The sequence below is a fragment of the Octopus bimaculoides genome, chromosome 10 (assembly GCF_046866305.1).
Source record: "Octopus bimaculoides isolate indiv1 chromosome 10, ASM4686630v1, whole genome shotgun sequence".
NCBI lineage: Eukaryota > Metazoa > Mollusca > Cephalopoda > Octopoda > Octopodidae > Octopus > Octopus bimaculoides.
In genome coordinates, this window is record NC_142937.1 from 30,252,272 (window position 1) to 30,275,145 (window position 22,874).

The 22,874-nt window shown below is 37.7% G+C and overlaps 1 protein-coding gene across 1 annotated transcript in view; it reads right to left on the reverse strand.

The window, feature by feature from the left end:
• The window catches only part of LOC149133498 (organic cation transporter-like protein), a 42,682-nt gene extending 21,211 nt beyond the window's left edge, over positions 1-21,471 (reverse strand). The window contains exons 1-3 of the mRNA XM_089358482.1: positions 21,266-21,471; positions 14,496-14,718; positions 2,564-2,667 (exon numbers count right to left, since the gene is read on the reverse strand). Of these exons, the coding sequence (XP_089214608.1) occupies positions 2,564-2,667; positions 14,496-14,718; positions 21,266-21,408 (470 nt within the window). The 5' untranslated portion in view covers positions 21,409-21,471. The remainder of the gene's footprint in view (positions 1-2,563; positions 2,668-14,495; positions 14,719-21,265) is intronic.
• Positions 21,472-22,874: the final 1,403 nt, after the last annotated feature.

A 22,874-nucleotide genomic window follows, 5' to 3' on the forward strand; every position in this document is an offset into this window, starting at 1 on the left:
CTACTAATAGTTTAACACAATGAGAAATACTCAAACATGCACTTTGGGCGCGAACCACAAATGACAAAGAACTAAAAAAATTGAGTAGTAGAAGAAAGGCAAAAAACTGTATATAAAAAAAACGTAGAAAGTAAAAAATGGAAAATGAAAAACGGAAAACGAAAACTAAAATGTAAAAATAAAAAGTAAAAATTAAAAGAGCTATTCTCCTTAGACCTTAAATGAAAAGGCTGGAAAGATATGAAGTTAATCAGGAATAGGCAGAATTTTCCAATTCTTCAAAATATATTTATAGAAATGCTTGCAACCACTAAAAGTTTCTGAGTTCAGTAGAGAGTTAGGAATCTTAGATCTGAACAAGATCGGCGCTCTTTCAACCAAACAAAGCCTACATTTATTCAATCCATTGACATAAGGTATGGATTTCTCAATTACTTTCCATTTAATCACATCTAGTGCTTCGTTATCTTTCAAACTCCATACGTAGCTAGCCAACTTAGCAGCTTTACTTTTCTCTCCATGTAGGAAGGAGGCTATTGGATTGGCATAGCAATTTTAAAATTCACCTTCACATAATCCAATATAGGTCCTCTTATCCGTTGTATTATTATTCAGGGTTGCAGTAACTTCTGTCTCATAATTCATAGATTTAATCATACATCATTGGTCAAGTGGCCAGAATCCTGGGTCGCCACAATTGCAACTGGATTTAGGCTTTTGGTATTGACCACATGTCATGATATTCTTCATATTGGGGCAGGAACTATATGATTTTTTCACAGAACGCCTATTAAATATTTTCCTGTATCTGTGAGTGGCTGGAAACTGTTTATCTAGGAGAGACAGGAATGTTTTATCTATGTTAGTTTTTATACTAAAGGAAAAAGGAGGGGAAAACCATCTAATTTTCATTGGCTTATTTTTAGGTTTCTTATCCTTATTATTCTGATTAATACTAGAGGGGTTTTGTATTACTTTAACTTTGATGCCATTAAATCTATTTATTTTGATTCTCATTAGAAGGATTATAGATTATAGATTAACCTATCTTTGAAGCCACTATAATCTAGGGCATTGTTATAATAGGGGACAAGTCTAGAGTTGTTTGTTTAGAAGCTTTTTTGCTCTCTATAGATTTCTTGGTAACACGCAGAAACATTTGTTACGGTAAAAGAAACTTTTGCACGTTGTTTAAAATTTGGATCTTGTGATAGAAAAATAAAACGTGTAAACCCGGGGGTCTCGTAAAGCGAGTTCTAGTAATGTGAAGTATTACTGTATACCATCATCATCATCGTTTAATGTCCACTTTCCATGCTGGCATGGGTTGGACGGTTTGACTGAGAACTGGTGAGCCAGAAGGCTGCACCAGGCTCCAATCTGATCTGGCAGAATTTCTACAGCTGGATGCCCTTCCTAACGCCAACCACTCCGAGAGTGTAGTGGGTACCTTTTACGTCCCACCGGCACGAGGGCCAGTCACACGGTATTGGCAACGGCCACGCTCAAAAAGGTATTTTTTACGTGCTACCTGCACGGGAGCCAGTTCAGCGGCACTGGCAATGACCTCGCTCGAATGATTTTCTAACGTGCCACCAGCACAAGTGCTAGAAGGCAATGCTGGTAGCGATTACGCTGAAATGGTGCTATTTACGGGCCACTAGCACGGAAGCCAGACAGCTGCTCTAGCAATGAACACGCTTGACAGTGCTGTTAGTATTCCACTGGCGCAGGCGCCAGTCATCGAGTATGGTTCAATTACGATTTCACTTGCCCCAACAGGTCTTCGCAAGCAGAGTTTAGTGTTCAATGAAGGAGAGGTTGGCATGGGTGCCAGTCGTCGGATTCGCTTCGATTTCGATTTCAGATTTCAAATTTCAAATTCTAAATTCACTTGCCTCAACAGGTCTTCACAAGCAGGGTTTTTAGTGTCCAATGAAGTAAAGATATGGATTAGTGAACTGGCTACACTTCTGACAGAGATCACAGATTATGATCTCACTTGCCTTGCTGGGACTTCTCACGTACTGCATATTTCCAAAGGTCTCGGTCACTGGTCATTGCCTCGGGGAGTCCTAAAGTTCGAAGGTCGTGCTTCACCACCTCATCCCAGGTCTTCCTGGCTCTACCTCTTCCACAGGTTCCCTCAACTGCTAGGGTGTGGCACTTTTTCACACAGCTATCCTCATGCATTATTGCCACATGTCCATACCAGCGCAATCGTCTCTCTTGCACACCACATCTGATGCTTCTTAGGTCTAACTTTTCTCTCAAGGTACTTACACTCTGTCGAGTATGCACACTGACATTACACGTCCATCGGAGCATACTGGCTTCGTTTCTTGCAAGCTTACGCATGTCCTCAGCAGTCACAGCCCATGTTTCACTGCCATGTAGCATGGCTGTTCGTACACATGCGTCATAAAGTCTGCCTTTTACTCTGAGTTAGAGTCCCTTTGTCGCCAGCAGAGGTAAGAGCTCTCTGAACTTTCCCTAGGCTATTTTTATTCTAGCAGCTGACTTATAATATATAATATGTGCAGATATGGCACACCAAACTTACCTGTCTGATAAAATTCCACAAATGATCATAGCAAAAAGGTAGCCCATGAAGAAAAAGGTAAAGGTGTGCCTTGCCAGAATTGCTTTATCGCAAACGAGATTCAGCTGCAATGAGAAATATGAGAATTATTTAATGTATACCTTTTATAATTTTGATAATAATAATTTTATGTTTTGGAATTGTAGAAACACTGTTTCTGGGAAACCCCTTTCATAGTCAGTTTGTATTCAAAGGACTTTTTGTAGGAACAACGGTCATGTAACACTCCCAGAATCGATTGTATAATAGGAAAGGAGCTACTATTGCAGGGCATAGTGCGTGTACAGTTTCTAAAATTTGATGGTGCAGGGGCAATGAAAACGCTTTGAACAACCTCCTAAAAATTTTCGTTACCAAAAAATGTGCATAACAACATTTTTGGATTGATTTGAAACATTTTCCTTGATGGGATTAATCCGATTTGACTGATGTACAAATATAATAATAATAATTATTATTATTGTTATTATTATTATTATTATTATTATTATTATTATTATTATTATTATTATTATTATTATTATTATTATTATTGAGTGATAGAACAGTGCATGCCATCAAAGTGAGACTGGGTTAAAATATACGAAGTCCATTATACCCATCGTGACTACCCATCTAATAAGGGTACACCAGGCACATGCATCACAACCATATGTGCGTGACATGGTGATCTCATATCAAGATAAACAGCGCATGACCTCGCAGGTGGGGGCCCAGTTAGAATTTTCTTCAGGTCGAGTAGCCCATCCCACTCAAAAGGTCCTTGAATAAGGTTTGTTTAAGGATGTTGAGCAAAACACCCATGTTTCCAAAGGTGAATTATTCAAATCCCCCAAAATTCCTCTCAACACATGGCTATGATGCTCCCCTACTACTTCTGCTCATGATCAGAGATGCACATATCGTCAGCCACCAAGGGACATGCTCAACTGGTTAAGGTCAAACAACTGACAAGCAAATCTGTGGTATTAAGCAGAATATTTGCTGTAGCCCATCTTTTATACCAAGACAAAACAATGTACATGATAACACTTCCAATCAATTAAGATCAGAAGCCATGAGAGCCACTGCCTGGTACTGCATCCGGGCATTATTATTACTATGTATTTTTTTTCTTCTTTCTTCAAATTTTTTCCCATTTCTCGCCGAGTGTTTTCCGTACACCTAGGGCAGAGAAACGTTGTATGCATTCCCAATTTACACACGCAAATTCATAGGTAAAACATGTATTTAAGAAAAAAAAAAAAAAAAAATTGTGAATGGATGTTGTTTTCACAGCGATAATGCTCTTCTTAGTACATGAGTCGTTCCAGTTAGCACGATTTTTTGCACCTCCTGTAGAGATGGTAAGCCTGGTATCATTTTCAAATAGATTTCAGTACCTTTTTTTATCATTCCTAGAGATCCTACAATCACTGGTATGGTAGTCGCCTTGAGGTGCCACATTTTTTCAATTTCTATTAGCAAGTCTTTATATTTACTGATCTTGTCAAATTCTTTCGCCGCTATATTATGATCACAGGGAATACTCATGTCAATTAATAAACACGTCTTCTTTGTCTGATCTTTTATGATAATATCCGGTTTATTAGCTTTTATAGTCTTGTCGGTATGTACGGCGAAGTCCCAGAGAATCGATACATTTTCTCCCTCAGTCACAGCTTCAGGATGGTGTTTATACCATTTGTCAGCGCTTTTGATTTTATAATGCTGTAAATACTGGCCAACTCTGTCATGTCTTGCTTTATATTCTACGGGTGCTAACACTCTACACCCTGAGATTAGATGGTCTATAGTTTCAATCGCATCGTTACAAAATCGGCATTTTGGGTCAGCTCCATTTTTTATCACATTGGCTTGGTAGTTCCGGGTTAATAAGCTTTGGTCTTGAGCAGCCAATATGAAACCTTCACTCTCTGCTTTTAGCCCTGAACTTCGTAACCACTGATGCGTGCGTTTCTGGTCGACATCAGCTTGTTTGCTACGAGCCACATACTTGCCATGCAGAGGTTTCTGTTCCCATCTGCTAGCTAATTTTTCATGTGCTTTTGTCTTTGCAATTAATTTTATTTTCTTTGCAGCAGCAGTTGGCGCATTTCCTTCAACCTGATCAAGCTGGTGGGTATCTAAGAGTTCGGTAGCGAATTTTTTGCTCTCTTTCAGAATAGAGTGAAGTCTTTTCGGTCTTTCATGTTTTTCAACAAGCTTCAGCATCCAATCGTTGGTTGTTTCAAGGTATTTGGCCAGTCCGATTATGGTGGTTTTGTACGTAAGTTCAAGCTGGATCAAGCCTCGACCTCCCCGAGGAGGTAAAAGACGATCCACGTCTGCCTTTGGATGGTGCATCTTATTACAAGTCAGTAGCCTGCGGATTTTTCTATCAATTCTGACTATTTCACTGGTATTCCAGTTAAGCACATTGAAGCTATAAAGAACAACTGGGACTGCTAAGGAATTTATGGCTAATGCTTATTATAAGCATTCAGCTCAGACTTCAGAACTGCTCGAACTCTTCTATAACATTCCTTCCTAACCTTCTCTTTCATGCTTGCATGCTGGATACCAGAGCCTTCATTTATTCCTAGGTATTTATATGTTTGTTCCTGCTCAAGTTCTTTTATTACTGTTTCGACATCTAATTCTATTGAACATAACTTTACTAGTTTCCCTTTCTTAAAAGTGGCTTTGGCACACTTTTCAAGGCCAAACTCCACCCTGATATCATCACTGAATCCTTTCACAGTATGTAATAGTCCCTGAAGCTCTTCATCATCTTTGCCATATAGCTTTAAATCATCCATATAAAATAGATGGCTTATTTTCTTGTTGTCAATTTTATAGCCATACCCTGTTCTATTCAGTTCACTTGAGAGTGGTATCAGTGCTATGCAGAAAATTAGTGGTGAGAGCGAGTCACCCTGGAAAATGCCACAGTTTATGCTAATATTGTTTGAGTGCAATACTCCATTAGAATGATATAATTGCAGCTTTGTGTTCCATAGGGACATATTATACTTTAAAAAATCTGAAATCACAGGAGAAATTTTGAAAATGTCCAGCGATTTCAGAATCTACGAATGTGGTATGCTGTCAAAGGCTTTTTTATAATCAATCCATGAAGAGCTGAGATTTCTGCGCTTGTTATGGCAGTTCTCAAGGATCATGCGATTAATTAAGAGCTGATCTTTGCATCCGTATGAGCCTCGTCTGCATCCTTTTTGTTCAGTGGGAAAGAGGTTATTCTCTTCCATAAACGTATATGTTTTCTCCACTAGAATAGATGTCAAAATCTTATAGGTAGTAGACAAACATGTTATAGGCCGGTAGTTCTTTGGATCTTTGGTTTCGTTATTTTTCGGGAGGAGGTAAGTAATACCATTTGCCATCCAATGGGGAGTTTTTTCTGGGTCTTTCATAATACTATTAAATAGTACTACTAAGATTTTGTGTGCGGACGAGAGTGATGAGAGCCAGAAATTTGGTACTGTATCAGTACCAGGGGATTTCCACTTATGAGCCTTCGTTAGTGCCCTCCTTGGGTCAGCGACTGAGATGTCTTCCCATACCTGTTCTTGTAGATTTTTGTAGGCATCTTGGGTGCGTTTGATCGAGTCTGCATTTTCATTGTATGGTTTCTCATCACTCCAGATCCCTTTCCAGAAGTTTTCAACTTCTTCCATTGGGGGTGGGTTTTCAATGGTTATTTTTTCTTTCCCTATTTCCCTGTAAAATGATTTAGCATTGGATTTGAACATCTTATTTTGCCTGTAGAATCTGATTCTTTTCTCAAATCTGCGTATTCTCTGAGCCTTCGCTTGAACTTTCTGTTTCAGTGTTTCATTCGCTGACATTAGTTCTTCTCTTGTTGAGAGTCCATATTTCCTCACAATCTTCCTGCTTTTTCTTGATTTTATATCATTTCCAGAGATTAGCTCAGTTAATATTGATATCTCCCTTCGCAACGATTCAATCTCAGTTTCAATTCTACTCCTCCAGTTTGATTTTCTTTTCGAATTTGGTATTGTTGGTTTTTTGGGTGTTAAACAGCGTCTTTCAATTACCTTAGCAACAGAGTAGATAATTTCATTTAACTTATTAAGATCGGGTTTTAGTTGTTGTATGATCTCTTGTGTAACACAGTTGCCAATTTTTATTTGTGTTTTATGTTGGTGTGCATTTGGGAGTTTATGGAGTGGTTCCCTATCATTCATATTTGTATGCCTTACAACTGCAAGCTCATTCAGAACTTCCTGCTTCATTTCAGTGATAGATTTTTTGTGTTGTTCAGCAAATATGTGGTCTTCAAATTCTGTTTCGGCATCATTTTCTTGGCTGTTTTCCCTAGGGTCATTATATTCTCCTTTTTCTTCGGGCTCTTGAGTGGTTTCGGCAGATGGTCGCCTTTCAGTCAATGCTTGTGGTCCAACGTTCCTCTCCTCTGCTTCATTATTTCTTTCCTGACTTATATTTAGGTCATTCTCTACCGCTTTTTTAATAGAGGTCAATTCTGCATCTGTGAGTCTGGTATTTCTGAGGATATCTCTTCTAACAGTTGCTAATCTGTTTTCGTCTAGATTTGGTCTGCTAGCTGGATTCCGGCTCCTCCAAATTCTGTAGGAGTTTGCGGTGTGTTTCTCTTGGGTTGGCCTACTTAATGCAAAGTAATAAGCGTATATTACTTATTTATATTCTTCTCGGTTCCATTTAGTTCTTTTACAATTTTGATTTTGTGGTCGTTGTGGTGGTGAACTTTGGGGGTTTAATTTGGGACAAATCCCGTCTAAGTGACCTTCCAGGTTCGTATTCGGGGAAGATATTCTGCCATTTGAAAATTTTTCGTCGTCAGGCTGACAGATTCCTGACTGGCGCGCTTCCATTATAACCATTGGACAAGTGATTTGGTGTACTGCTTGAATTCTTTTTTTTTTAAAGTAAAGTTAAATTATAATTAAAGTTTCATTTTTAAAAAAAAATTTTATTTTACAAATATATTCACCATTAGCAGCAGCATCACCACCACCACCACCACCAGTAGTTGTAGTAGTAGCAACAACATCACTATCAGCAGCAGCAGTGGTAACAGCATATCAGCAGTACCAGTGGCAGTAGTAGCAGCAGCAGCAGCTGCAGCAGCGGTAACAGTAGTAGCAGCAGCAGCGGTGGCAACAGCAGTAGTAACAGCAACAGCAGCAGTGGTAGTAATATCAGTAGTAGTGACAGCAGCAGCAGCAGTGGTAGCAGCAGCAGCAGAGGTAGCAGCAGCAGCGCAGTAGTGGTAGCAGCAGCAGTAGTAGTAGTGGCAGCAGCAGTAGCAGCAACAGCAGTAGTAGTAGCAGTAATAGCAGCACCAGTAGTAGTAGCAGTAGTAGTAGTAAGAGCGGCTCATGTATTTTTTTTCTCCGTTTTTTGAGTGGAATGGGATGGGATCGGTCAAAAAGAGTTCAAATGTTTACTACTACTAGCAGCAAACAATAGCAACAGTGACCTTGACCTTAAGAAAAATTAAGGACGGGCCGACTTACTCTGTTCTGTATTATTTGTGAATAGAGAAGGTGTGTTCGACCAGAGAGAATTTATTATTATTATTCCACGTGCATTTCTGTTATTGCACATTTCGGCTAGTCAGGGAGAAAATAAAGATAATATTGTAGAAATTAAAGTTGACTTTTCTAGAGATGTTCTTTTGTATGTCCAGTTAGAGAAAACAGTTGTGTTTTTGCAATAAAAAAAGATGTTTACATTTCTGAATACTCGGGGAGAAAGGAAAGAAAAAACAAGAAGAGTCAAATTTTCACAGAAAGCTTTAAGATTCACCGAAGATGGTCTTTTGTATGTCCACACAGAGAAAACTAATGTTTTTAGAATTAAAAAAAAAAAAAAATGTATGTTTACTTTTTTACTTTTTCGGATACTCAAGGATGAGTGTTTACAACAGTGGTGGATATCAAAGTTTGTGTGTTTTAAAACTGTAGATATGTAAATTTCTTAACTTATTTTGAAGGGAATTTTAGATACTCACAGGATATGTATATATTGTGTTGTATATATTGTATATATTGTGTTGTATATATTGTATTGTATATATATATAAGGATGAGTGTTCACAACAGTTGTGGATATCATAGTTTGTGTCTTTGAAAACTGTATACATGTAAATTTCTTAACTTATTTTGAAGGGAATTTTAAATACTCACAGGATATTGTATATATTCCAGTCTTTCAGAGTTACTCAATTTTTTGTTTGTTCGCCGTTGTCCAGTTGGGTCATATTTTTATTATTATTATTATTATTATTATTGCCTTTGCACAACTTCTAACGCTGGAGATGTACTACAGTGTCAGCTGTTCACTACCAGTGAACTAAGGTAACACCTCTTATTTTTCGAGCAGCTTCCGGAGTATTCGAGCGGCTCCAAGCAGTGCTGTTTTCTGCAAGTGCTCCGCCCTTATTGCAGCCCCTATTTGTTCCACGTACTTCTCGAGAATTTTGCTCACTGTTCCCAGGGCTCCGACAATTATTGGTACTACTGCTACCTTTTTCATCGACCACAACTGCTTTACTTTCCAAGCTAACCTGTCATATCTCTCGACTTTTCTTTCTTCCTTATCGCATGCTTTGTTGTCAGCTGGGCATGCTATATCTATGATCCAGCATAGTTTGTTTTCTTTCACAATTAAGACTATGTCCGGCTTCCTATTCCCTATCTCATGGTCGCACTGAATCATAAAATTCCATAGGATCTTTGCATTTCTATTTTTGACGATGCCTTCAGGTTTGTGGTCATACCAATCTTTTGCTCTGTCAAGTCCATACTTGTTGCAGTGTCGAATGGACAAGCCTGGCTATATTGTCGTGACGTCTCTTATATTCTTTCTGGGTTAGTGGCGTACATTGGCTGGTAATATGCCATACGGTTTCACCGTTTTGTTCACAGATTCTGCTCTTATCACTTTCTGATATGTTGTCTATTCTCTATTTTATGTAGCTTGTTCTTAGTGCTTGCTCTTGGGAAGCACAGATTAGAGCCTCCATTTCCGGTTATAGATCATTTTGAGTCATCCACAGCCATCTTTCTTCTCTGTCTGTCATATCTTCAATATCTCTATGAAATTGACCATGCATTGTTTTCTTTACCCACCTATTTTCTTTTTCATTCGTTTTCACTTTCTTGTACAGTTCTTTATCTTTGCAATCTTTCATCCTACACAAGCCTGACCTTCTTCTAATAATAATAGCCGTTCCGTGGAATTTTTTTTATATACCATGCTATGTTGTTTTCTTCTGCTCTAATGCTGTGTTCGCATCCAATAAGTCCTCTTCTCCCTCTTTTTCTTGGTACTTACAGTCTGTCTGTGACACTTTTTGGGTGGAATGACCCATATCTAGTTAGCAACTTCCTTGTCCTTCTGTCTAAGTTGTTTAGTCCGTCTACTGTCCATGCGATTACCCCTGCTTCATATCTAAGGAGTGAAACTGCCCAGGTGTTGATAACTTCGATCTTATTCCGTCCGTTTAATTTCGACTTAAGGATCAGTCTCAGTGTGCACAAGTACTCCATCTTAAATTTTTCTATCATTTCTATCTCCATCAATTTATCCATTTCTAAAATCCGCAAGTACTTATAGCCCATCTCTTCTATCTGTTTCATAACCTTCCCCGACGGTATCGTTAGCCCGTCATACATTTGATTTTGCCTGTCTTCAAGACTAACACACCACACTTTCTCAATGCAAAGACCGAATACGAAAAATGGGACAAGAACACAAAACATCCAAACGGTTAAATGATACAAAAAAAAAAGGGGGGACAACAAAACATCCAGACAGACGATGCAGAAAAACAAGGACGGGTCATTCGGAGTTTTCTTTCTTCAGTCGAGTTCCAGATTATCTTTTCAATTTCGGCTGGTTATACTAGAGATTGCTTCAATCTTGCCAGCCCCATATATGTGTGTGTGTGTGTGTGTGTGTGTGTGTGTGTGTGTGTGTGTGTGTTCCCCACCACTATTTGTCAACCGATGTTGGCGTATTTAAAGCACAAGTAAGCAATAGATTAAATTCCAAGCTTTATAGAAAAACAATAACTATTGGAATTGTTCGCTCAAGTAGAATTCTTCAAGCAACGCCCTAGCATGGCCACAGTCTAATGACTGAAACCAGTAAAAGATAAAAGATAAAGGATATTTTTGGTTATGAGGGAAATGCTTATCTATGACGCTTGCAAAGTCTGAAGCAAAATTATATTGAGCAACGAGTGAAAAGAAATAGGTCGAAGGTTAAATATTACAACGACCCCTTTTTATAAAATGCAGACGCCATGAAATTGTATGGATTCATACAGCAACAAGTTATGAATACTTTTTTCATATAACATTTCAATGTTTGTATTATAAAAGCTGTTAATCACAATGTCGTCTGTGACAACCAAAGCGAAATTAATAACTTTTATATGATTGAGAAATATTCAATATTCAAGATTTGAAGAGATTAAATGTACTTCTTTCCATTAACAACTTGAATGTTTTTCATGATCATAGCTAACAACTTTATACATATGCACTCACTTTCTCTCTTTCTCTCTCTCTCTCTTTCACACACACACACATGATGTGTAAACATGTACACATATATATATGTAAATATACATACACATATTTATACGTACTAGCAGGCATACCCACCGTTGCTCGAGATTAAGTAGCATAATTCGCAAGTCATGATATCCTCTAATCATGATATTTCACATTTGTTTTTATTTGGTAATTTCTCTTCTGTACCTGAAGACTTGCATACCTTTGTCCCTCCTTCCCCGCCATCAACAATCGCCCACACCACTGCATGCAACAAGAATATTAAAGCTTACATTACACTCACCCCAATAGGAGCAACAGTTTTAACATGTTTGAAAGATGATGGGTCAAAGCGAGAACAGCTGATGTGTTGTTATCAAACGATCACTGAAACCTTCTTTTCGGGTGCCGAAAAACTATTATTCCCAAGTTCCTTCTCATGTCCCTTTCTCAGTTTTCAGAGTTGGCACTGTCAATGTAGGCACATTGAAAGGTAGATCAAACGAGGTTGTTGAGATGCTTGAACGGAGGCGTGTCGATTTAAGCTGCTGCATCCAAGAGTTAAGGTGGAGAGGGGCTTCAGCCAGGTTCCTCACAGGTAAGACACGTAGATATAAAAGTTTCTGGAAAGGCAACAATGACGGGGAAGGTGGTGTGGGCCTACTTCTTGCTGAGAAATGGGTGGATAAGGTCAAAGTGTGCAATAGAGTGATTATGCTCAGGCTAGTCTTGCAGAATAGTATATGCCCCACAAGCAGGCCTACCAAATGAACAGAAGGACCATTTTTATAATATTCTTCTGCAGGCTACCTCAAAGACAAGTGACAATGATCTCATCTTTGTGGTTGGGGATTTCAATGGGCCTGTCAGATGGCAGACTGGTATCTTTCATGGTGTCCATGGAATTGGTCCCCGAAACGAAGAAGTTACAAGGCTACTACAGTTCTGTGATGCGAATAACCTATTGATCTACAACACCAGCCTCAGGAAGCCAGCCAGTTACCTGATAACCTATCAATCAGGTGACTGATTGATTACATTCTCACCAAACAGCGGAATGCATGGTTGCTCTTAAATACAAAGACCCTCCCTGGTGAAGAATGTACCCCCTACCCAGCATAGACTAGTCATTAGTTATGTTAGACTCCAAACCAGAAGGTTCCCTAGAAGCAGATGAAAAGAAGGATTTGGAAGTTTAAAGACCCTTCATATGGTCAGAAATTTAGGGAGATTCTAATTGAGAAATTTGATGAGAGGGAGGAGGGGATACAAACTTGTGACATAGAGGGCAACCGAGAATTCATGCGGGACAACCTGCTGAGTGCCACAGACCAAATCTGCGGCTGATGCAAAATCCCTTTAGCCGTCCCAGTTATAAGTTACAGCTACAATATCCTTAACTGGACACTAAACGAACTAACGAAAATAGACAGGAAAACAAGAAAAATAATGACAGGATCTAGGATGCACCACCCAAGAAGAAGAAGAAGAAGAAATAACAAAAGCTATAAAACAAATGAAATCCAAACTAAAACTAGAACAGCAACGGACCATGATAAAACGATGGCAAGAAAAGCCCCTACATGGTAAATACTGGGCTAAACTAAATGCAAAAGAAATAGACAGAGAAAATTCCCAGCAATGGTTGAGAAGCTCAGGAGTCAAAGCAGAGACTGAAGAATTTTTAATTGCTGCACAGGACCAAAGCCTCCTCACCAGAAATTACCAAAAACATATAATGAAAAGAAACATAAGTAACTGTAGAATGTGTGGCGATGGACAAGAGACAATAAATCATATTATCTCTGGCTGCCCAGTCCTGGCTACACTATGAAATAAAAACAGAAAAAAGATGGTATAGACACACGTCAGAAAAGGCCACAGAAAACAAGAAAGCAACCATACTCTGGGATATGCCAATACACACAGATAGAGAAATTAAGGCCAATAGACCAGATATAGTTGTCAGAGATCATGAAAGAGAAAAATGCTTTCTAATTGATGCATCAATACCAGCAGATGACAACGTTTCTCTAAAAGAAATGGAGAAACTTTCAAAATACAAAGACCTGGAAATAGAGGTAAATCGAATGTGGAATCTAAAAACAGAAACAATTCCTATCATAGTAGGCGCCTTAGGTATAATAAAAAAAATATTCAGAGAAATACATAACAAAACACCAGGACTTACAAATATATATAACATACAGAAAATAGCACTACTGGGCACTGCACACATCCTACGCAAAACACTTTCAATACAGTAACCATAAGAGCATCACAGCAAACCACAGCACATACCCAAGGCACACAGAGCTGCGCTCGGTAGTGAAGTGAAAGCACGCTATAAAAATAAAACTACTTAATAATAATAATAATAAATTATAAAAATTAAGAATACAACTGAGTACTTCTTTTAATAACCACGTGGTGCCTAGTAATTATCGACTACTATTATTAATAAACTTCACAAACATTCGAATAATATAATCAACTCTGAAATTCATCAAAAATCCGCGTGACTATAAAGTATCGAGAATCCTTCAAACGAAAGTATTCTATAAATAACCGCTTCCCAACTGACCAAGGAAATTTGCCAACTTCAACAAACACTGCTACTGCTGTTGTTGCTGAATTTTACTCAAAGAGTCTGTTGAGTAAAACAGCTCATCGATGGAAGGCCATACTTTTATAATACTATCAAGTTTAATTCAAATTAATAACGGATGAAAACTCTTATTCAAACAATATCGTACTTATATACCCCGACGAGATCGTACTAATAATGCATAAATCACTGCATATAAATATATAACAATATACAATTAATACGATTGAAACACATGTCGGATAATTATTATGAATAAATTAACTGGAATTAAACATAAAGTTTGAATGTTCAAATTCTTCATTCTCCTTATTGTACTTTACACTCTATATAGCCAACAAATAAACTGTTTACCATAAAATGCACCATCTGAAGGAACCAGTCCTAGCATTTTAGAGAAATTCGGTGTCTGCCTGGATATTGTATCCCTTCTCCTATTATAAATATATATATATATATGTGTGTGTATGTATGTGCATATGTATATATATATGTATGTATCTATAATAGATACATATGTGTGTATATGGATAGATAGATAGATAGATAGATAGATAGATAGATAGATAGATAGATAGATAGATAGATAGATAGATAGATAGATAAATAAATAGATAGAGGGATTGTTAGGTGGAGAGGTAAATAGCTTGGCAGGTAGATAGAAGGATAGATAGATTAGCTTGTATGTGGCGTGTGACTTTCAAAATAACCTTACCTCAGTGGTGATTGAGGTGTGCGTGTTGGTTTTATCATAGACCCAAGAGCTGCACTTCTGTGTAGTTCGATTTCCATTTTCTGTGGTATTGGAATATATCAAACATTTTTCATAAACCTCCTCCACTTCAACCTCACTCTTTGGAATATATTCTTTGATCAGTTCCTTATGGATTTCGCTTTGGATTTTATACGTGTCGTTGTCGTAACCAGGAATAGCACACCTAGGAAAATATATAAAATAGGTTTCTTTGATTTTTCATTTAAATTTAATTACATCTCCTGTAGCGTTACCCCTCCCCCACCACTTTTTACTTTCTTTTTCTTTATCTGTTTCATTGTATTCAAATGTTATAATTAAGACACAAGTTTGGTTATCTGGATAAGAAGCTTGCTTCTCAACCATTTCGTCTTAGGTTCAGTCCCACTTGGCAGCACCTTGGGCAAATGCTTTCTACTAGGGCCATATGGCTGACCAAAGCTTTGTGAGTGGATTTGGTAGATGGAGACTGAAAGAAGCACATCATATATGTGTGTATATATGTATGCGTGTGGGTATGTGTGTATGTATATGTATATATATATATGTACATATATATGTATATATATATATATATATATATATATATATATATATATATATATATATATATATATATATATATATATATATATATATATATATATATATGTGTGTGTGTGTGTATGTGTGCATGTGTATATATATATATATATATAATTGAAATAATTTGGGATCAACAAGAAAGAGTACAGTTGGACACTTATTTCCAATCATTACAATTGTTTCTATGCAACGTAATTCTTCAGGTGTGCAGGTACTTAATTATGCAACTGTTTCTCTGCATTATGAGATCTATTTGTGTTTCCTCGGGCGATATGTAAATTTTGTCTCCGAAAACCAATTCAAGGTCCGTTATCGCCATCATGTCTCCTCTTTCCAAATGGCAAGCCAAAGACACACAACATCACTAGCAGACATAATATGGAGATTAAAAGAAAGAAAAGTAAAATATGAAACAGAATGGTCAATAATAAAAGATGCACACCCTAATAATATGTTAGCCAGTATATGTGACTTGTGCTTTGAGGAAGCCTTGTACATTCTGTTAAGTAACGAAAACTTGGTAAACAAGCATACTGAGAAGATCTCAAGACATTGTCACTGCACCAAATTTACATTTTCCAGATACAACACAATAAAATAATAATTCAGCGAACTCTCTCCCCTTCCTATCCATGTGTGCCCGTCTGCGTGTTTTGTATGCATGGGTGAATGTATCTACGTATCTAGTGTACTATAAGACAGATCATCTAGTCCCGGCGACTTGTCCCCGCTGCAGTTCAACAATGCCTTCTCCACCTCCGCAGCTGTGACCTGCTCTTCACAACTTTCTGCTTCCCGCCCCCGTAACCGCGGCAAAGTCTGCGAGGTCATCTCTACGCTCCAGCCCACCGCCACTCCAGAAAAGCTGGGTGAAATGCTCAGGTTCATTCTCCTCAAGACCTTATTTTTGCATTATTGCCACGTTGGGTCTCTAACACACGGGCCCATCCGGCAACGTTGATTGCCTCTTGTTCCATTGCACATAACTTAGCTCTGACAATGCATCCTTCGTGTTTAGCTTTGAGATGTTCGTCGAGTGCCAACCTCGCATCTAAAACTCTAGATGCAGATCCTGACCTCATTGCCGCTTCTAGAGCCTTAACTAAACCCTTTCTATTCTATTTCTATTATTGACTAGCTCCTTACTAAATCTGAAGGACTCAAATTTAATGGGTCTTTTGAGAGTGCACCACCATTTGTCGTTAATGACGGTACCAATTAATACCCTCATCACTGACTGCCTAATCCGGTTCCTGTAGGATTCAAAGGCCAAAAGTGACCGGTTTAGCTTCCAATAACCGGGTCTCTCTCTACACATACTATCTAAGTCAAACCTACAGGTCACAAATTTATGATCACTATAGTTGACAATATGATGTTGTGGACAACAATGTTCTCATCTTTAATTCTAACAACAATCCTGTCTAGATAAGATCGTTATTCGCCCATGTCCACAATGGGACGTCAGAGTGATCCAGTCTGAATTGGTCTGCCAGCTGAAAACGACTTATCAGACCGCTAAGACAAGGGTTTCCTCTCCTACCCGGGTTTGAACCAACACAATCTATGCATACATCGCAGATTGTGTTAAAACCTAACAATACTAAAGTATGGGACGTTCCTAGAAAATTCTCTAGGCTTCTGAAATAGTCAGAGTGCCCTGCTTCGCAAGGAGCAAAGACAGCTGCAAACCTGAAGGACTTACCGCTGCTGTGCTTCACGTCAAGGACAACCAACCTGCTCTTCGGGTTTACAAGAACAATTCTTACCTCAAATTCCAGATTTTTCCTGAGCCTGAACTGCAACTCCTCCCCCTCCACGTTGGCATGGAGAAATAAACTCCTCCTAGCCATTTGGTGGGTGTGTGTGTGTGTGAAAAAACCTGCAGTCCACTCAGTCTGATTTCAGCAGTAACTACTGCTTAACATTTCTAATCCCTGTCCCTGCCAATTTTGTTGGTAGAATTTGTGACCTGGAGGATCGTTATTTTGTCCTCCAAGTCCAATGTCAATGCCGCCATAAGCCAGGCAACATCCACACCTGGTGGTATTTCTCCTACCTTCACGACTTGAGCGGGGAGGTGGAATGCTGCTTGGCTTTTTCTTCCGTGACGAATCTCACTTCTACAGAGGCGAACTTTTCCCCCCTGGTGATGTCCTTCCATATAGGCTGCAGGCACTTTTCTATTGCCTCCTTCGAGGCCATATCGATTTTAAAATTTTTTACGATATACGCTTTAAAAAACAAAGTTCTCCTCTGTGGGTCACATCTCCTGGCGGAGTAACTTTCACATTGTGTCCCTCCTTCTGGAAGAGGCCCTTATATTTATTCAGTTCATTCCCAAATGTTTTGAATAATGTATTACCAAATGACTAGAATCAAAACATATGAAGGTTTTTGAGTCTTCTATGGAGTTTTTCTTAAGAAATCATTTATTTGTATTTATATCTTAAAAACTAACTATGATGCAAATAAATTTGATACACATATTTAATATACAAATCTTAAATTCACATATACAGTTATTAAATTCAACTATATATATATTTCAACGTAAGTTGCATTTAACGTACGTTAGCGTCTTATAAAGCTAGATTTATATATCCTAAATTTGCAGAAGAATTTGTCATTGGAGCAGTTTAGCTTAATGGTAAAGAACTTGACGCGTAATCACAGGGATGTGAGTTCGAGTTTCATGACTGGCCACCAACAGATTTTTCTGAAAAATATATTATTAGCATTATCCTGCGTTTGAGAATAAAAATATTTCCTTATCTGTAACTTTCATCATCATCATCATCGTCATCGTTTAACGTCCGCCTTCCATGCTAGCATGGGTTGGATGATCTGACTGAGGACTGGCGCACCAGAAGGCTGCACCAGGTTCCAATTTGATCTGGCAGAGTTTCTACACCTGGATGCCCTTCCTAACGCCAACCACTCCGAGTGTGTAGTGGGTGCTTTTACGTGCTACCGGCACGGGGGGGGGGGGGAGGCAGTCGGGCGGTACTGGCAACGGCCAAGCTCAAAATGGTGTTTTTTACATGCCACCTGCACAGAAGCCAGTCCAGTGGCACTGGCAACGACCTCGCTCGAATGTTTTTTCACGTGCCACCGGCACAAGTGCCAGCAAGGCGACGCTGGTAACGATCACGCTCACATGGTGCTATTTACGTGCCATTCAATATATATAATAATAAATGATAGAGCTAGAATATATGATAAAACTTTATTGGTCACAATGATCATTCAGACCCATCATACATCGATCCCTCATGGGGGGATACTGTGCAACTTACTGTGGTGCATACCTTGGTATAGATGTGTCTCGTCAGGGTATTTTTCAAAGGGTCTCTTGTTAAATTAACCCTTTTTTTCTCAGTTATAATACATGCTAGTAGTGATCGTAAGTTTTAGCCCTTGGGCAGGAATGGCAAAGGACAGATTCCATTGCAATGTTATGTGTGTGTTTGCGCGTATATATATATATATATATATATATATATATATATATATATATATATATATATATATATATATATACACATATATATTATATATAATATATATATACACATACACATTTATATGTATTTCTTTATGATATTGTCATCGGTCAAAATAAATTCTAAAGACCGAATCCAGAAGAGAAAGCACAGATTCTAAAAAATTACTAATGTACCAAAATACCTTCTGCTATCCAGACATCTATCCATCCATCCATTCGGGTTGTTGACTCGCTACTGGAGGTTCGACCACCTCTGGAACTCTTTGCTAACCCTTTCGTTACCATATTTCTAACCAAATTACACCCCTTATGTGTTTCAATTAATTTCTAACATAATCATAAATTTAGGCTGGTTTCATTAAACAACTCTAACTTTTTTATTTATCAACATATTAATGTGATTTTTGGAAGATAAATTAACGAAAGGTTCTCAACCAATTCTATACCAAAATTTTTGTCACAAAGTGACTTTAATTACAGGTAAATACAGGTAAATTCAACAAAATATAAAATTATTTAAATTTTTGTTCAAACATCGCTATAGAAAATGGGTTATTAGCTAATATTCAATTGGGTATACAACAAAATATTATTATAGAAGAGTTGTGCACATTACTGGATTTATTACTGTCTCTTTTGCCAGTATAAAATTAAAATCCAGAGCAGTACCCAGTATTTGATTCACAAATCTTTTCCAAACTTTGATCCCCCATTTTGTGCGCTTTCCTGGCATATACTGTTGAAAACGCACTCAGCCTTTATAGCCCACCATATCCTTATCTATAAACTGTTTTATATGTGCTTTGAACACAAGTCAATGAGGGGTCTTATTTTAAATAAGGGATCAAAGTCTGGTTTTCCACGTACTGGTGTACTGCTCGTGTCTCTTACATGTAGATATTGAGTCAATTTTAAAAACCGTATCCTCGTCATTATACTCGAGACATATTCGTCGCCAAAGGGTTCATCACTACTCCAGTAATTTGTTATTCTAGGTAACTTTCTAATGCCCATGATAATATTTATGGCAAAATATGCTTTAATTTCATTCAAGTTTATGGGAAACCTCAAACTATCCTTTTTTACGCTTTGTTTACATTTAGCGTAACGGTTTGTTTCCGCCGTAATCAATTCAAATAGGCACATCGGAAAAAGCAAAAAGAAATAGTCTAAAGCTTTACTCTCCTGGGTAAGACTGTGACTTGGTCCAGTTTCTTCAGAAAAATCACTGAAAGGAGTTTTTAATTTTTCACTCCATTCAGGTACTAATTCATTCTCTTTATCGCTATCATCGGAGCTCTCGGATTCACTGCTTTCATTTTCGGAAAATGAAACCTCAGATTCATTATCAAATACCACGTGCTTTTTTTTTTTCGGTTACAGAGTTAGATTTATCAAGGTCTTCAACGGAAAATACTTCGAATTCTGACTCGCTGCTTGACAGAATAAAATTCGTATCCATTTTTTTGTCAGGATTACAAATTTTGAAAACACAACAGGAACAAATTTGGAAAAAAATCTCCCAAAATTCACAAAATTAAAAAAACATGTTGATCGTCGTACAAAACTATAGCTGAACTGTTTACACAAATAATCACGTGTTTTCACGAATGTACTAATGAGATTTGCTCAGATATTCTCATTTAAATATGAATAGGTGATTACGGGCGGTTTTGGGCGGCTTGGTCACATGAACCAAAATTTTTTTCGGGCGGCTTTGGGCGGTTTGGTAACGAAAGAACCAACCTGTCGTTGACTCTAACTACATTTGGTGCTCATTATTTTACAGAATGCAACACAGTTATGGCTGTGTGGTTAAGAAACTCACTTGGCAACCACGTGACTTCAGGTTCAGTCCCACAGTGTGGCACCCTGTAGAAGTCTATCATTTGTGTGTGTGTCTGTGTGCATATGTTTGTACTAGTTAATCACCACTGCTTGACAACCAGTGTTGGTTTGTTTACACTCCTGTAACCTAGCAGTTTGGCAATAAAACATGGACACAGAGACATGCATATATATATATATATATATATATATATATATATATATATATATATATATATATATATATACATATATATATATATATATTTATATATATATATAAATAAAATAACGAAGGCAGCTTTCAGCAATATAAAACCAAACAGGATTTCTGGAGGGAGGGATGAGGGAACCCTTGATCAAGATCAATGACGTTACATCCTTAGTATTTTATTTATTGATGCCTGAAGGGGTTTTTAAAAAGGAGACAAAAAATAGGGCTCTAATTATAGCGGGATCTCCTTGTTGAGCTTCCCTCTTCAAGTATATAACTAGGTGTGTGAGAAAGAGATTTAAGAAGTTGCTTCTGATAGGACCCTATGGGTGAGGTACCTGAGCACTCTTCCCCCATGACCCTTCAAGGAATTATGGAAAGAGAAAATGCAGGGATGAGCTCAAAAGGTCGATAAAATCAAGTGTAAAAATTTCAGGTATCGTAAACTCATGATGGTGGTGGGGGAGTAAGAAAGGTTTTTAATCCCAAACAACAAAGGAAAAAAATGTTTTAAGGAATTTTTGGTCGAAGCGCCACCATTTCAACCACCCACCTGGAATAAATAATAATACGTGGAAATCATTATTATAAACTTACCTGTAATCTAATTCAGGTACAATAAATATCATGCTTCCAATTTGTAAACCATCCATAATGGTTGAAGAGAAGAGGAAAGCTAGCATCAGTTTCTGATAAAGACCACATCCTCCAATTGTTCCAATCACTTCTTCGTAGTCCATGGTGAACAAACCTATCAGAACAAATATGTCAACTGCTTCAAACAAGTTCTAAATGTGTCTGCCTCTGTTAGCGAGTATTTCTATCTCCTTTCATGCATATATAATATACGTATCACGTGTGAGAGTGCGTGTAGGAATGTAAGTGGTGGTATGGGGGAGAGGGGAGGAATGTGAATGGAAGACTAGCGTTTGGGATTGGGTGTTGTATGGGAGTGAGAGGGGGAGGGGAAGACAACGACTGTATTTGCGTGTTTGTGGTGTGTGTGTAAATATATATATATATATATATATATATATATATATATATATATATATCGCAAAAATTTTAATGAGAGTTGTGACGCTAATATCCATTATCATTGAAATTTATTCCTATGTCGACATTTCTGTATAAAATTATATTTAACTCTTAAATTCAAGTTAAATAAATAAATTGCCTTACACATCTTCAGGGTAAAAGGTAAAGAGCAAAAAGTAAACACCAAAAACATCGTCTCTAAGTCTGGTTCATATTCAAATTTTTCCTTAAATAAATTCCTCCTTAAATAAAGGTCCGTCAAAGTGAGAAAACCCCTCATAATGTTATTAATTATAAACAATCACATATTACAAATATTGATTCCTGGAAATAACATCTAAATCAATGGAAATCTATATTATATTATCTCTAGAAACTTTAGCAAATAACCACAAATACGAATACAATTGCTATTAGTAAATTATACATTGATATGGTCTGCCTTAATACCTAATATTATACTATAATGCACTATATTACCCGATCATACTGAAATTTATAACTCATTTAAACCAGAGAAATGTGTGTCTCGGATAATGGGTACATCTGAAAGCATTATATGGGAGTTTATTTATCAACTTACCCTTAGAGACTAATAAAAAATATAATTCTAGATTACACAGCGAACAATATCTCTTACCTTTGTCATAAGGGAAATACTTTCCAATAATTGACCAATAAGTTGGAACCTCAGGGTTCCAACTTATTGGTCAATTATTGGAAAAGGGGCATAAATCCAATTTCTTAGAAGTTTCTAGAACGCTTGCCAAGGGCGGTCACTGTTGTAACATCCCATGATTCGTGAATTAGGCAATGACAAACCTGTTTCAAACTATGTAACTCCTACACATCCATGCAGGGTCTGAGAACACCTGAGTTCTCTGCTGCAACCAGCAGAAGCTGATAGCGGCCGGTCAGGCTCCTCCATTTGTCTATTTTTTGCTCTCCTCTTTGTTACGGATCATTATCCTTTGTGAGATGGTGAATAATAACATAGTTTGATTGGGAGTGGGGTTGTTTTGTAGTGTCTGAATGCAAATGCAGACATACTTACAGATAATTCACACACACACACACACACACACACACACACACACACACACACACACACACACACACACATACACACAAATGAAAATATGCTAAAGACTATTCTGAAATACGAGAA